This window comes from Eublepharis macularius, chromosome 1 (assembly GCF_028583425.1).
Source record: "Eublepharis macularius isolate TG4126 chromosome 1, MPM_Emac_v1.0, whole genome shotgun sequence".
In the NCBI taxonomy this organism is placed as follows: domain Eukaryota; kingdom Metazoa; phylum Chordata; class Lepidosauria; order Squamata; family Eublepharidae; genus Eublepharis; species Eublepharis macularius.
In genome coordinates, this window is record NC_072790.1 from 212,073,224 (window position 1) to 212,089,098 (window position 15,875).

Consider the following 15,875-nt stretch of genomic DNA (forward strand, 5'->3'; position numbering starts at 1 on the left):
AACAGATTAACAAATAACACATCTTGTACAAAGGGCTGGTGTAGTGCAGTGGCTAAGGTGTAGGATTAAGTCTTGGGACAACTGGGTTGCCTCACTTGACCATGGAAGCCCTCCAGGTGACCCTGGGCCCATAACAATTGCTCAGCCTAACCCACCTTCACAAAGTTGTTGTTGTGAGGATTAATTTGAGGATGGGGGAACAAAGTGAAAAGTCTGTTTTGAGTCCCCGTTTGAGAAAAGCAGGATATAAGCATTACTCTCTCTCATTCTCTCAAAGGTTCTGTCTGGTATTTTGCACATTATTAATTTTCCACTTTTAGGGAATTATTAATGTACAGGAACTCTTGAGAAATGTAATTCCTCACCTGCATTCTAATATAGTGTAGGACATTCTATTATTTCAGTACTTTCCCATCTGATTGCCACCTCATGTGCAGACAAGGCCACTTTGGAAGATCCAAAAACATCCTCCTCGTAGCATCTCTCCTTACCTCAGACTTCCTCTGTTTTTTCTCTTCAACAACATTAAACTTAGCTGTGTGTAGACATGTAAGCAAGATGCAACATCCTAGCAGATTGGTTGCCAGCAATGCTAGCAACTCCTCCATTTGAGAAATAAGCCCCCCAAATGGTTGTGCCGGTCTCATTTGCTTCTTTGCAACCAATCTCTGGGCTTGCTTATGACTTTTTCTGTGCATTTCCAATACTTTGTTATTCCAAGAGCCTCCCTTGTCAGAATTACATAGAAAGGGGAAGAAATGGCAAAATACTGAGGCAACTGCATCTGATTTGTAGGTGCCAGCCCTCCCAGGTACCTGGGATATATCCAGTCCTGTGAAATGTACTTGCCGCCTCTTGTCAGGCATCCTACAGTTTTGCACTTATTGGCAATTCCCAAACCACAACTAGAGAAGAATGTGTGGGTGGACTATAATGGTTAGGAAATGTATATTTCATTCATTTTGGCATTAGAAGCAAGTTTGGAAGGGAAGGTTTTACACTGGGGATTGAAAACATTCAAACATATTAGATTATTCAGTCCCTTTTCTCCAATATTTCAACAAGCATTAAGTGCTCTGTCAGTGCAGGCTTGTGATGTAACTTCCAGTCAGAGTGTTGGCGCTAAGCATGTAATCTGTCCTAAACAATTTCTTTGATTTCTGGCATCCATTGGTGGAGTCTAAATGGTTGCCAAGGTCAACCATGGAATTATTTTGAAGACTTAAAGGATGATAAGACCCATCCACAGGAATGTTTGCCCTTCCATAGATACACATTTCTACACATTTTGAACTCTTTCTCCACATCTCTTTATCTTGGCTATTGGAAGAAGAGGAAGGCTAAGGGGAAACTTGCTCAAGAGCCAAATTTTACACCATGTGTGGGGGCAGCTACAAGCATTGCCAGCTTCAAGAGGGGACTGGACAAATGTATGGAGCAGAGGTCCATCAGTGGCTATTAGCCACAGGAGATAGATGGTATTCTCTTTGTGGGGAGGTGGTGCTCTGTTGTCTTGGTGCTGGAAGGAAGGCAGTGGGAGGGCTTCTGGTGTTCTGGCCTCACTGACAGTCCTTTAGATGGCACTGGATTTCTAGCCACTGTGTGTGACAGAATGTTGGACTGGATGGGCCACTGGCCTGATCCAACATGGCTTTGCTTATGTTCTTATGTTCTGTCAGGTCTGAGGTGTTGACCTTAAGATTTAAGATTTGACTTAGGGTCTCTGAGAGGAAGGAAGGAATTCTCAGGCTGAGGAGGCAGAAGCAATGGAGCAAGTTATTTTCTACAGCGGCTCTTTCCAGCCGTCCCTCCCCATTCACCACCTCCTGTGTTCACCATGTCTTTTCAATGTCAGCAAATTGCTGTGTTTTCTATGGGAGAAAATAACTGAGTTAGACATCAAGACAAGCACAATAAATGTATTTGAAAATACATATGAACAGGGGTCATCATCTGAAGGGGAGACAAAAAAGGCGCCCTGCCTTTGCTTCTGTTCTATCAGTCTTTGTTTCTGAGCTCCTAAGATCCCAAAGGAGGCCTGCTCTAAGCCACAGGAAGCCTAGAAATCCTAAACAAGAGTATACGTCTGTGTTTCAATCACAGGTGTTCCCATACAAAGATGACACTAAGAAGGGGGCTTGATGGCAATATTGTCATGCTTTCTCCCTTCCTAGTTTTCTCACCAAGCATCTTGGCTATTCCATTTCCATATTGATAGATTAATGCAGGAAAAGTAATCTTATTACTACTTTTGGACACTAGCAATATTTTCACAAGGAAATGGGAAATAGGGTGCAAAGTTAATCCTCCAGCTAAATTTGTCAAAAGATTTATCAGCTATTTTTATTTTGCATGAATCAACCTTCTGGCAATTTTCAGTTCCTGACCCTTCATCTTGAAACCATATGAAACTCACAGGCTCCCTTGGAATATTTGTGTTCTTTCAAATCTGCATTCACTGGGACGAAGGCCAGTTCAACAAGACTGATTGCAACACAGGTGCAAGTACATATACAACATCAAAGCAGTAGGGCCACTGATTGAGTTTTCTTTCACTGTCTCATGCAAGCTCCGGATTGCTCTCTCTCTACTCCCTCTGTTCATAGACATTCAAATTTGTACACATTCGCCACTGGTATTTATTTCACTGTTTTGTGGGGAATTTGATTAGGTGTAAAGTAAGTGTGAAATAGTTTAAGAAAACAATTAATGCAATTTTTCACTGTGCCAACAAGATATTTCTGCATGATCTACAGAATGTAATAGTCTTGAAAACTCTGGTTTTTATATTTTTAGAAAGTTGCTTGGCCATGTCGCAACATTTCGGAGTATGAACTAATGCCTTCTAAATGATCAGAAGCCATGGACAATTTTAAAAAATGTAAATGTATTGAATGTATTTGTTTCCAGCACATGGTCTCCTGTGTTTGATTTCTTTTGTACAGCTGAACCACATTTAACCATTCTATAATATGAAATATAACTGTGGACTAAAAATAATGTGGTATGCTTGTTCACAGATGGACTTTTCAGTTGCTTGGCAAATTATGTTAATTTCATGGAAGTAAATTGACAAATTACTCATAGTTTTTCTGTATGTGTGTGAGTATTCTTTTTTCTAATATTTCAACTGATGTGTAATATTACTAACAATAACCCTTATAATGAGGAATCAATAGAAATGAAATGAGAGGAAGGGGATAGCGCCAAAGAACAAAAATGATACATACAGAAATATATACAATTAGGAAAAGAGAAATAAATAAAATATTTAATAATAATACTAAGATGTTATTAACATAGCAATTTTGATTTGCACATGTTTTTGATGTACTTTTCAAGGTTGGAGAAATTATCTACCTCCGACTTGTGGATTAAATATCTTAGAGCATATCCGGAAGATCACTTAGAGTCACTTAATTAGCTCTAAGCACTCTTTAGTTGTGCTGACATACAATCAGGCCTGAGTCTTATGTTACTTACAGGAATTGTGTGGTTACTGTTTCCTGTGGCTCCATCCTTTGCCACTCTTAATTCATAAATGTGGAAATGATATGGGAAAGGCAGAATGGAACAGGAAGATCCATGCAATTCCCAGATTATGGATGTGAATAGAATCAACATAGTTGTTCCAGCTTTATCTTGGTTCTCCCATGTAGCTGTATTAATGGAACAGGATGAAATAGAGTCTCAGGTTAAAAGAACAGAGAAAAGTGATGCTTGAAAAATATATTTCCTTCACCCTTTTAGTGCCTGCTTATGAGCTGGATATAATAGTAGTTGTGGTAGATCCATTAACATAGAGTATAAGGGTGTGGTCTGGTATATGTGTGCATTTGTGTGTCATGAATCTAATGATGTTAATTGTTAAATAATTCCTTTGCCCCACCTCAGAAGGGATGCTTGTTAACTTCAGTCTTTCGACACTGGGGTGTGCGTGCCGACCACAAATGATCTTATCTGGATTTGCATGTCATCAACAACATCATGGGCTACTTTTTACCTGACAGTTTTCTTGTAACTGCATGTTCAGTTCAAATTTTACCCCCAACTCACTTCAGCACTCCCCAGATTCTCATTGGCCATCCGGAATTCCATGCGGGAGAGGGGAGGGTAGACTCCTCACTGCCACAGTGTTCATATCTGTTTCAACTAATATGCCAAAACTGCCTTGGGGGCGGAGGGGGGGGGCGGGGAAGGAATATGGTTAATAAGATACATCCAGATCATTTGAAGTTCAACACGTGGACAGCATCAGTGTGGAAACAAATGAGGAATTATAGGTTGCATGCTAGTCTGATCCTGAGGAAAGTGCATTTTTCAAGCCCTGATATAGAGAGACACAAACCACAGACCAGAGAGAGAGAGTCACGGTGAAATACCCAAACAAGAAGCAATAGCCGTGACCAACTAAGGATGACTGAAAGACAACTTCAAAGCAATTATGCAAAAGTTGTTTTTATAATAAAGTCAATGGAAAGTGAAAAAAACTCTAAGTGGTATAGAGCTGGCATAAATTGCTAACAGGTACCATGTGAGAGCGAGTCACAGCCACCACTTGGGAAATCCAGTGCTCGCAAAACCCACTAAGTCACCTTTGGTAACCACAGAGTATATGAACAAAAAATAAACAGTAGCTATACAAGCTTACATATCAATAATCCATATACAACATTTTACATGGCATAAACCAAGTGACTGATCAATGAATATAAGTATTTAAAAATTCAATAAGGTGTAACTGCAACGGGTTAGCTAGCAAGGAATCCCGTTTCAGGCATCTCCTTCTTCCTGGCAGTTACAGAGCAACAAGGTAAGTCACAGCCACGATACATGCACAATGGCGGCTCGCTCAATGGTATAGGCCATTAGTCAGTCTCCATTGGAGACTCATTGGTCAGTCACTTGGTTTATGCCATGTAAAATGTTGTATATGGATTATTGATATGTAAGCTTGTATAGCTACTGTTTATTTTTTGTTCATATACTCTGTGGTTACCAAAGGTGATTTAGTGGGTTTTGCGAGCACTGGATTTCCCAAGTGGTGGCTGTGACTCGCTCTCACGTGGTACCGGTTAGCAATTTATGCCAGCTCTATACCACTTAGAGTTTTTTTCACTTTCCATTGACTTTATTATAAAAACAACTTTTGCATAATTGCTTTGAAGTTGGCTTTCATTCATCCTTAGTTAGTTGGTCATGGCTATTGCTTCTTGTTCTGATATAGAGAGATGCAAACTACTAAGGGTTTTTTAAAAGGCAAAGTCCATCAGAGGTGGCAGGTAGGGTAGGGAATTTGCAGCAGCAATGTGACCAAAATGTGGACTCACCTCTGTGCAGAAGCAGCCATTGTCTTCAGTTAGAGAGCATTCAAACTGGCAGAATTTACTGCCCTAACTACTTTTGGATTTGGTCCCACAGCTGTGTGTTTAGCATGATAAGCCCACAGCCATTCACCATTAAATCACTGCCAAAAGGTCCAGCAGTCATTTTATTTAGTTCTTAATTTATTAATGTATCTGTGACCTGCTGTTCAGCATAAATGCCTTCATTGTATAATTTATTGCTGTTTTTCTTGAGATATTTGAAAGAGATAGGCAGGATAATTAGGAAGTGCAACTATTTTAGGCTTCCTGGGCATAAGTAGTTAGAATGGCGTTTACAAAAGCAATATTGGCTTCACTGACTGCATATTCACTGCAAGGGAATATGCAGGGCTCCTGCTTTTCTTTTTCAGGTGAGGTGAGGGAGAAAAACGAGATGAATAGCCATATAAGTTTAGACCCTAAGGAAACAGCAGGACAAATTCCCCTCTAGTGAAGGACTTAAGTGATGGTGTAAAATAGTGCTGATGAAAAATGGTAGGTGTAAAGGCAGCCTTACAGATGAGCAAGCAGCTTTGCCAGTGGTACCCAGAAAAAGAAGTTTGCCTTTGTTTGGGGCATACTTGCTGGCATACCTTCTAACTAAATCTTTTGCCTTTGGTGCTGCGTTGTAGCAGGCCAGCTAGGGTATCAGTGGCAAACGTGTATTAAGCCCATTAATGGTAATAAAGGGCTCAGGAGTCATTTGTAGGGGGTAATCTATGGGCAGGAGGAGGTGTTCAAAGATTCCCCTGCATATTGATTCTCTCCTGCAGCCCCTTTCCCAGACCCTTCCCCCCTCCCCCGAAAAAAATTGGACATATTTTTTGGCCTTTGAGTCAGAAGGGACAAAAATGGAGAAAAAGGCACTGGGAGAGAATTGGCAGGCAAAGGAAGTGTTAAATATCCTCTCCTATTCACTGATTCCCTCCTCCCATGCAAAAGCCGTTGCCCTTGCATTAGCAATACATACAGTACTGGATCACTATGTTTGCCTTTGCACATCTTGTTCTGCCCTAAGAGATAACAAAATAGATATCTTGGGCTACTCTCATATAGGCTCAAACTACACAAAACACGCAAGTGCATGTAATAGTAGCCAAATGGTCCCTTTATGTGTAGAAAAGCCTCTCCTCATGGGAGTGATCAGGACCAGTGAATGGGCACCTAAACTTTTTCCTGCCTTATATTTCCCTGCTCCAAACTGCTCCTTCCCAGAAAGCTTTTCCCAGTGTGGGAAACATCCATTGAAACCCCAGAGGAAAGGGAGTTGATGGGGGGAAATAACTTATAGTTAGGGAAATGGTAGGTGGGGAAAGGATTAAGGAGGCACCCTCTCCTACCTTTGCTTCCAGCCACCCCATGGGAAGCACTTTTTCTACAATCAAGGGCCACAATTAAGAGTTACATGCATCACTTCATTATTTATAGTGCAGGCCTATGTTTATAATAATGTACTGTAGTGTTGCGCTAGGATCCGGCTCAAATACCCTGCTCAGCCTTGAAGCTCTCAGAATAACTTTGGGCCCTTCTCTATCCCTCAGCCTAACCTGCTTGACTGAACTGTTGTGGGGATAAAATGAAGTAGGGCCCTGAGGTCCTTGGGTACAGATGTGGTAAATAAAATTGACCTTATGCTTTGACAGTAGGCCTAACAACCTCAGGGGCATTCATTCTTGTCCGCAAGACATCATTATTTGAGCTAAAACAAAGAACGGATGGCAAGCCTAAAAAGCAAAGATGCAAAAAACTGGGAGCATATGAGTATCTCATGACCATTCTGAGGCCTTGCTGAACAACAAAACGCAAAAGCAAACTTTTTGGCTTGCAGCAGTTTTAGACTGAATAAACTGTTCTAGAGCTTGTTCCAGCAACAATCCTTTGCCCCCATCCACAAACATAAGTTGGCAAAAGTCCCAGAAGTGAATAAACCATATTATTTTCAACTAGCTCTTATGTTCTGAATCCTGCCATGCAGTAACCCGCTTACAGAACAGAGGGCTGGATATAGCCTGCAGGCCTTATGTTCCCGACCTCTTTCATATGAACTCACAAAGCTACCTTTTAGCGAGTCAGACAATTGACCCAGATAGCCCAGCAGTTCTCCCAAGATCTTGGGTCCAGATCTTTCCCATTCATCCTCCCTAAGATACTTTTGGATACAGATATTAGTAGCTGAAGGCGGAACTTCCTTTCACTGAGAATTATCTCACGTTTCATTCCAAAGATCTGTTTGTAATGATTTATATATGGCCTTGACCAATGACTAGAGTCACTGTTTTCATTCTGTTAAATAGTGGGTTCAGACACGAGGTGATTCAATAGCTCTTTATTTAGCAGGAACACAACACACACTGACAGACTGAACAGAAGTCCTCAATATATATACAGCAGCTCCACCCCCAGAATAACTGATAGCCAATGAGAATACAGGCTTTGGGAGCCTTGACTGAACCTCAAGCTCAACACAGTATAGTGCATTACAATCAATACAGTAACTACTTTAGAGGCCTTGCTCGGCCCAGTACACAACACCCCTCCCCCCTTAGTTTGGAATACCCTGTTGTTCGCAGATAGGCTGGGGAAGATGAGCCAGAATACATTAGAGGCCCTGAGACCAATACATCACACCCCTTCCCCCCTAGTGTGGAACTACTTGATGCCAACAGAGTCCTGGAGTGGGAATGGGGAAAGGTGAGCCTGCCAGAGCCTGCACGGTGCAGTCGCTCCAGAGTTCTTTGGGGCCGACAGCCCCGTGTTCCTTGCTGGCTTTGCTCTGGAGGTGCAGTCTCTTGTGGGAGTTTGCGAGCCACTTGAGGCCGTGGATTGCGGAGAAAAGTCCCGGTTCTGTTTCTGCTCCCATAGCGGCCAAGGCAGTTTAAGCTGATGTAATTGAGTGCAGAGTGGACCTGATGCTCCTTCCGATGGCTTGTCTTCACTGCTGGCGTGGAGACGGGCGGCCCTTTGCGGCGCCCTGATGAAACGTGCCTGGCAGGGAACTTGCTGTGTGCCGCTTTGCTTATGGATGGGCTGCCTTGTTGGACTCCGGTAACGCGGATGCCCAACGCCTTGAACCAATCAAGTCCCACCAAACTCGTGCAGTGCCCCTTAACCACAACAAGAGGAAGGAGGCCGTGAAAGTCCTTGTAGCCGACCACAACTCGGCCAGCTCCAACCACTGGAACCCGACGACCCTGGAGATCCATTAGGCGTAGACTGCTGGGCTTGAGCGGCTGGTTCTTGCCCTTGGAGCACAGGCGGTTGTAGGTGTCCCTGGAGACAATTGAGAGCGCTGACCTGGAGTCAACCTCCATGACACACAGTGTTCCCTCAATACAAACCGTGGTGTAGATCTTATCTTTGTTGCCTGCTTGTGTGTGCATGATGACAGTTGTGGTGTGGCATTCATTCAGCTGGCACTCTCTTCCTCCTGGCCTTTGGCAGCGCGGAGTGAGGCGAGGAGACTGCTGCAGAGAGCCTCCTTTCCTGACAGTTATGCAGGCCCGAGCGATGTGGCCCTTCTTTCCGCATGCCCGGCAGTTGGCATCCCGGAACCGGCATTTCCTTCTTTCGTGGTCTCCCCCACAACTAGAACAAGGGGAACCGTAGTATGGCTGCCTCTCAGAGTGCTGGGCTTGCACTGCATGGAATCTGTGCACACCATCTTCTTCCTCAGAGCCACTGTCAAAATCCCCATAGTGGACTGGTTCCTCGTTCAGGGGCAGGTCTGGACTCCGCCAACGTCGCACCTCCCGGGTGGACTGGTCTGCTGCTTCAGCTGCTAGTGCTTCTTTGAATGCTGTTTGGAAGTCGAGGTTCTTCTGCGTGAAAAGCCGGCGCTGTAGCTTCTCATCACGAAGGCCACACACCAGGCGATCACGTAGTGCCATCTCAAGGTCAGGGAAGTTACATTGTCTGGCTGCCTGTCGGAGGGCTGTGACAAATGCCGCTATCGATTCACCTTGCGCCTGGTCTCGGCTGTAGAACGCATGTCTGCAGGCTATCTCAGATGGCTGTGGTGAGAAGTGCTCCTTGAGTCTGTTTTTTATTGTGTTGAACGCTGTAGTTTGAAGCTGGGCTGGCGCCACTAGTGCCCGTGCTATATCAAACGTGGAACGCCCACACACGCTGAAGAACGTTGCTCTCGCGAGATCTGTGTCTTCAATCTTGTTCGCCTCAAGGTAGAAGTCGAAGCGGGTAATGTAGGATTCCCAGTCCTCGGCTGTTGAGTCAAACGGTTCGAAGTGGCCCTTAGCGGCCATGTCTGCCTTCTGGACGACGCGAGCGTATGTCGGATGGTGGAGGTGACAATTCCTCACGCTTAAGATTTCAGCTTAGGTCTTGGGGCTGCCTACCCAAGCACCTTGTTAGTGATATCGCTCTGGTATTGGGGCTGCATACCCAATCAGAGATCCCATCCTCGTCGCCAGTGTTAAATAGTGGGTTCAGACACGAGGTGATTCAATAGCTCTTTATTTAGCAGGAACACAACACACACTGACAGACTGAACAGAAGTCCTCAATATATATACAGCAGCTCCACCCCCAGAATAACTGATAGCCAATGAGAATACAGGCTTTGGGAGCCTTGACTGAACCTCAAGCTCAACACAGTATAGTGCATTACAATCAATACAGTAACTACTTTAGAGGCCTTGCTCGGCCCAGTACACAACACATTCTAAACACATTTCCTCACTATGCTTATTCACCTGCACTTTGGTTTTACACAGAGAAGACTTACATAGCAGCACCTGTTTGCCAAAGGTGGGGCACTGGCAGTTAAATGGATATGCCTACAGGTGCTATGTGCATACCTCAAGATGTTGATTCAGTATAGCGCAAGTGAAATGTAACAGTACCCACAACCAAAAGAGCCTGAAGGAGTCAATAACATAAGAGTGATTATCAAAAGAACCAATCTTTCTGACTTGGTCAGTAAACTTGTCATTATATGAACTTTTATTGAGTTTTCTGAAATTATGCCCAACCCTCTGGTATCCAATGCAGCTGAAAACCTATGGTTTAATCCTAAACAGAGTTACCGCCTTCTCAGTCCATTGATTTCAGAGGACTTCAAAGGGTGAAATTCTGCATAAGATTGCACTGCAAGTCTCAAACATCTACCCAGATTTAAATGTTTATAAAATTACCAAGATTCATTATAGTTTTCAAGGTAAGATTATCAGAAGTGGTTTACCGCAGGGCCGGATCGATGGGGGGGCAGGGGGGTAGTCTGCCCCCGGCACCGCCAAAGAGGGGGCACCAGGCGCAACTGCCAGCCGCCAGGAGCGAGGGATTTGCTAAACTGTGATCAGAACATTGTTCCACCAGAAGCACTTTCTTGCCGTCAGCAGAGGCATATAGCTGGTTCTTTAGATTAGAAGATGCAACTTTCCATCAGTACTGGAATCAGATAAATGAGTACAGAACAGAAGCAACAGTGAAACTGAAGCGTAAGGGGAGAGAATTATTCACAGACCCTGCAGGTAATCAGATTGTTTTCTGAAACTCTATTACTACACCACTGCAATATTTAGCAATATCCAGGTTCTATTCCTATAACATTTTAAGGGAGATAGTAGCCCATTGTAGAGAAAGTAATTATAGTCTTTGATTTCTGCAAACATCTGAACACTTGGAAAAATAATTTAATGAATGTACCTAATTGATTTAAATTACAATTCTCAAACTTTTGGACCAGATGCAGCCCATATGATCTTAGTATTATACCGTCTGGTGAAGACTGTCATTTTTTGAATAAAAATCCCACAGGAAATGCCTTGGAACAGCCTCTTTTCCTCTTTTGTCACTGAGTGGGCATGCATGGTTCTGAATACACAGTGTAATATGCCCTTCTGCTTCTCTTGCAAAAATTAGCTTCACATTTACTGCGTGACTAAAAAATCGTAGAACTACACAATCTGAACAAAGGCAACATTTTGAACTATTAAAGGGAGCAAGGAGTAGGCGGTGGCAGCAGGAGGGCTGACTCAAATGAATGGAATTTGGATATGCAAGGAATAGTGCTGGGGTGAGCATCTGCAACTTTTTGACAAGCAGGCAAACACAAGTATGTGTATTGGGTGCAACAAGATACTCTATAGAGTAAAATGCTCAGTACCCTTAACGACATTGCACTCCCATGGATCTCCTGCCATTGGTTCTGTTTTGGCCTTTAGCCATGTGGGATGTAGTTTCATGTGTGCCACCAGCATCTGTGGAACAGTGTTGCTGACATCACTGGTGACAAATGAAACGTCATTCTATCCATACTAGTGACCATTAGATATTTTTGTATTGTTCTATTGTTGCTTTAGAGGTGGAGAGTTCCCCTATTGTGCAACATTAATACAGAAACATTCATGTATTCCTCTAAAAAAATGGAAGAAGTACAGCGCAAAGTCAAGGCTTCGTGCACCCTTCAGCTATGCCTCACCTTTTCCTTTTTTAAAAATACAAAGTGTGTGTATATGCACGTATCTTCTCAAATGGCTGTTTATTCAGCTACAACTGCAGCAGTAAAATACTACTACACAGTATGTATGGATACACTAAAGTGAACAGAAGTAGTTTAGTCTCCACTGACTTCAATGGACTGAGAAGGGTATAGCACCTCTGTTGGAAATCCTTGACAAACAGAATTGGCTAAGTTTGGGGGGGGACTGTGGCTCAATGCTAGAGCATCTGCTTGGAATGCAGACGGTTCCAGGTCCTATCCCTGGCAGCTCCAGATAAAGGATCTGGCCATAGGTGACGTGAAAGACCTCTGGCTTGGGACCCTGGAGAACCACTGCTAGTCACAGTAGACGAAGGTCTGATTCAGTATTAGGCAGCTTCATATGTTCATGTGTTTTTGTACAGAAATCTTTTTCTTCTGCATGCCCTTGAAAGTGACTGTTTCCCTCCAAACTGCCGTGAGCCACTTTGCAATATACTGTGATACAGGGCTAAATAAAAGAACTGTAACTAGTTTATGGCTGCATTACCTTTGATCAGTCACAGTTTATTTCATCTGGCGCAGGGAATGGACCTTCCTTTGTGTGTGCCTAATCACATGCCATGATCCTAAGCACAGTTACACCCTTCTAAGTCCACTGAAATCACTTGTCTCAGAAGGGTGTGGCTCAGTTTAGGATGTCAGTGACTGATGGGTCTCTTGCAGTGTGAAGACACTGACACTCCACGAATATCATATGCCTGGAGGGACATCAAAGCATGGTTTCTCATTTTATCTGTCACATAATGACTCCACCACATTGCAAGCTGCCATTCAGTGCTGCAGTCTTCCAGTGATGAATATACATAATGCTACTTCATAGTCACGCCCACAGTGCTTCTCCACTATTGCCAGATATTCCTGGCAGCAGGACACAGGCATTGTGGAGGCAAACCAGACTGTAGCATCTAATCCACATGGTACAGCAAAAAACACAGAGCAGCGGCCATGCAGTGTTTCCGCCAGTTCCGCGTCTGAATGAGTGAGGGCTGATCAAAATATCCCAGAAGGACCTTTCACATTGCTTCACAGTGCTTTTCAGTAATTTCACAATGTGCTGAGCAATCCTGAGACACATGCAAATAAGTTCCCACAGTACTTATTGCTGCTACAGAACTGGATCCCGCCCCCTTTCTACATCATTGCAATTCAGACATACTTTTTATTTTTGCAATTCTGGATGTGTCCAGTGTGTGCTCCTGAAAGCTGTTCGTTAAAGGAGAATGGAAGTCACAGGGAAGATCATCCCTGTCCAGCTGGCGGCATTCACACATAATCGAGTAGCCATTTCTGTCATTCACAATGCCTTTGTAGTAAAAAGTTTAATAACGTCCTTATTTTAATTGACAAAGGAACACTCGCTATGTTATGTTCCCAGCGTAATCTGTGAAAAGCCATGACTGTACAACTAGAAGGCACGGATGGAGACGTGCACGCCCCCCATTCCACATGTCAAAATATTTAGCATCGCCAATTAACCTGAATCGAAGTAAATTGCTGGGCGAAGAGCTCCCCCGCCTCTGTCGAGCTCTCATTAGCCTCTAATGCTGGGCAAACTATACGTTTCGAAGGGGGTTCTTTTTTGGCTCTTGATGCTAAATACCGAATGAGCATTCTGTCCCCTGAGAGTTAGTTGCTTTCATCCTTTCTAGTTTTTGAAGTGTACAGCACTGAAGATAAAGAAAGCAAAGTGCCCTCCTTTTCATGTGATAGTAATCTGAGACTTTTCCGTTACATGAGGCTCTTAACAAAAGAGTGTAATTCCACCAGCTTTGTTTAGGAAGGTTCCATTGCCTGTCTACCGTGTGCGCGCAAAGGTCTTCTTTCTCCTGTTTTCCTTTTTAAAAACCGGCCAGGAGGAAAACCCGGGTTTCGAGTGGGAAGCCTCCGGGCTGGAAGTGGAACGTTCCCCTCTGCGCAGTTGCTTTGGAGTCCCCAAAGCGTTCGGCGTGGGTAAAAACCATTGAATTCCTTGCCCGGCTCCCCACCCCTCCCCGCCGCCTTTCCTTGGTTCGGTCTTGGTTTCCTCCACAATGCTTTATGCTAATCAAGCGACGTCATCACTAAACACACAGTGAGAGGCTGCTGATATCACAAACCAGCAGAAAGGGCTGAGGTGTGCGCTCGCTACTGGAACTCCTGGGAAAGGAAGGAGGGCAATGGATGGCTCCATGCTGCATCTGCGTTGCTTTTGACTCTGACTCCCCAGCCGGGGATGGTTTCTTTAGTGGTTGTGTAATTGCATTAGATGAAGGCTGGCTTCCGAAGTCAACTTCCAACGCTGGCGATCACGGTCCCCAAAACCATGCTGGTTTAAGTTTGCATGAGTTATCGTCTACTGCTGGATTTTCTTTTTTTAAAAAAGCAATCGGAGCTGGTATTCAAAGTGGAACAGATTAAGTAGATTTTAAGAAATCCTGGGAATCGGAGGGGAGGGGAGTTTTGCTGCATTTCTGAGGAAACTTCAGTCTGCTTGGATTTATGTCGGAGCGATCTGTGGGCTTGCGCTATATATATACTATTTTTGTACAATTTTCTTGCATGCTGCAGTTAAGCATCACACCGCCTCCCTCCTAAATGGAATTACAGAACTCAGCTAGCATGCCAGGACCGTTGTCCCCTGGCTACACGGCTCAAGTGCCATATAATTATAATCAATTAGAAGGAAGATTCAAACAGTTGCAAGGTAAGCCCGTGGGGTTTTTTTCCTTAAAGAGCGTTGCTATGAGATGAAGCTCATAAACAAGATGAGGCGATTCTGATGCTACTGAGAATTGGTGATACAGAGCGCCCATTGCTCCCCAAAGAATAGATTTATTATTTTTACTGGCCCTTTAGGTTGGCTTTCCTTGTGTTCCTGTGCTCAGGCACGTAGCCTCCCTTAGGTTCAGCCTGAAAAGGTGATTAAAGGGGGGGGGGCATCCCAGACCCTGTCATTTAGAACAATAGGACAAGGAAACGGGGAAGGAGGAGTGGTCTTTTTGTCTGAAATCCCTTTTGGCCGTTTACAGTCTTCAGGTGCTGAGCTGATTTGCCTCTGATCCTTGGGAAGCACCTCATGCACAGAAAGAAAAAAATCTATCCCTCCACAAGTCATTTACATTCCCAACATACAGATCCAAGCCATTTATCTAATGCTAGGAAGTATTGCATTACCTTCAAACAATTCCATTCCTTGCATTCCGTTGACTGATTTTATCAGCAGGGTGGGACTGGAAAAGGGTCTTCCAATGATTATTACAGAGTCTTTCTCCCCCCACCCCCCGCATTCATATAAAACAACTCTTTGGAGGCAGCATCAAAATTTTTTAAAGGATCTGGGTTATTCTTGGTGAATTTTAGAATCGCCAGTTGTAGGTAAGAGGCAGGGCTAGGCGTTCATGTTACCTATGGCTGACTTCTGTTCTGAATGAAACAAATAGGTAGAATATTAAGCCAAGTGTGGAATTTGAAACGGCTCCTCATAAAAATAAAACCATCATATATGCACGCTTTACTAAATTCATATATCGTTAGTTAATCTACACTGAGCAGTCAAAAGTTTAAACCACACTTTATATACTCCTTACTGTTCCTCTCAGCTATCCTACAGATAGGGTACTGCAGTTCCTGTCAGAAATGATCTTTGTTAGCTCAGAGAATGTTGCCTTTGGTTTGGTTACCTTCCAAGGCTATGGTTTTACGATTGTGTGTTGGCTTTTACCGCCTCTTTTCCATTTTCATTCATTGTAACTTGCTGAATTTTGTAGAATGGCTTGCAGAAAGGATTTCATACTGGATGCAATAAACATTCGCCAAAACAAGCGTCTTTATTAGTTGGGCTAGGCATTAAGAACGTGGATTCCAAATGTACACAATAAGAAATTGATTAATACTTTTGCTGTGGGATGTGAGCTGCATTAGGCCTATTGAAGGGCCTTTTTTCATTGAATGGAAGGTCTCTTAAGCTAGGGCACTTCCCAGTTTTGAAAATTCCTCCTATTTCAAGATTGGATTCCCATGGAGAAAGAGTG

At 43.6% G+C, this 15,875-nt stretch overlaps 1 protein-coding gene across 2 annotated transcripts in view; it reads left to right on the forward strand.

The window, feature by feature from the left end:
• The window catches only part of SPTBN1 (spectrin beta, non-erythrocytic 1), a 227,642-nt gene that overhangs the window by 86,676 nt on the left and 125,091 nt on the right, over positions 1-15,875 (forward strand). Inside the window, exon 1 of one of the 2 annotated variants that reach the window (XM_054986569.1) lies at positions 13,973-14,548. The exons of the other annotated variant lie outside the window; for it this stretch is intronic. Coding sequence (XP_054842544.1) covers positions 14,440-14,548 — 109 coding nt within the window. The 5' untranslated portion in view covers positions 13,973-14,439. Of the gene's footprint in view, positions 1-13,972; positions 14,549-15,875 lie in introns of those variants that run through there. 2 annotated transcript variants of the gene reach the window in all.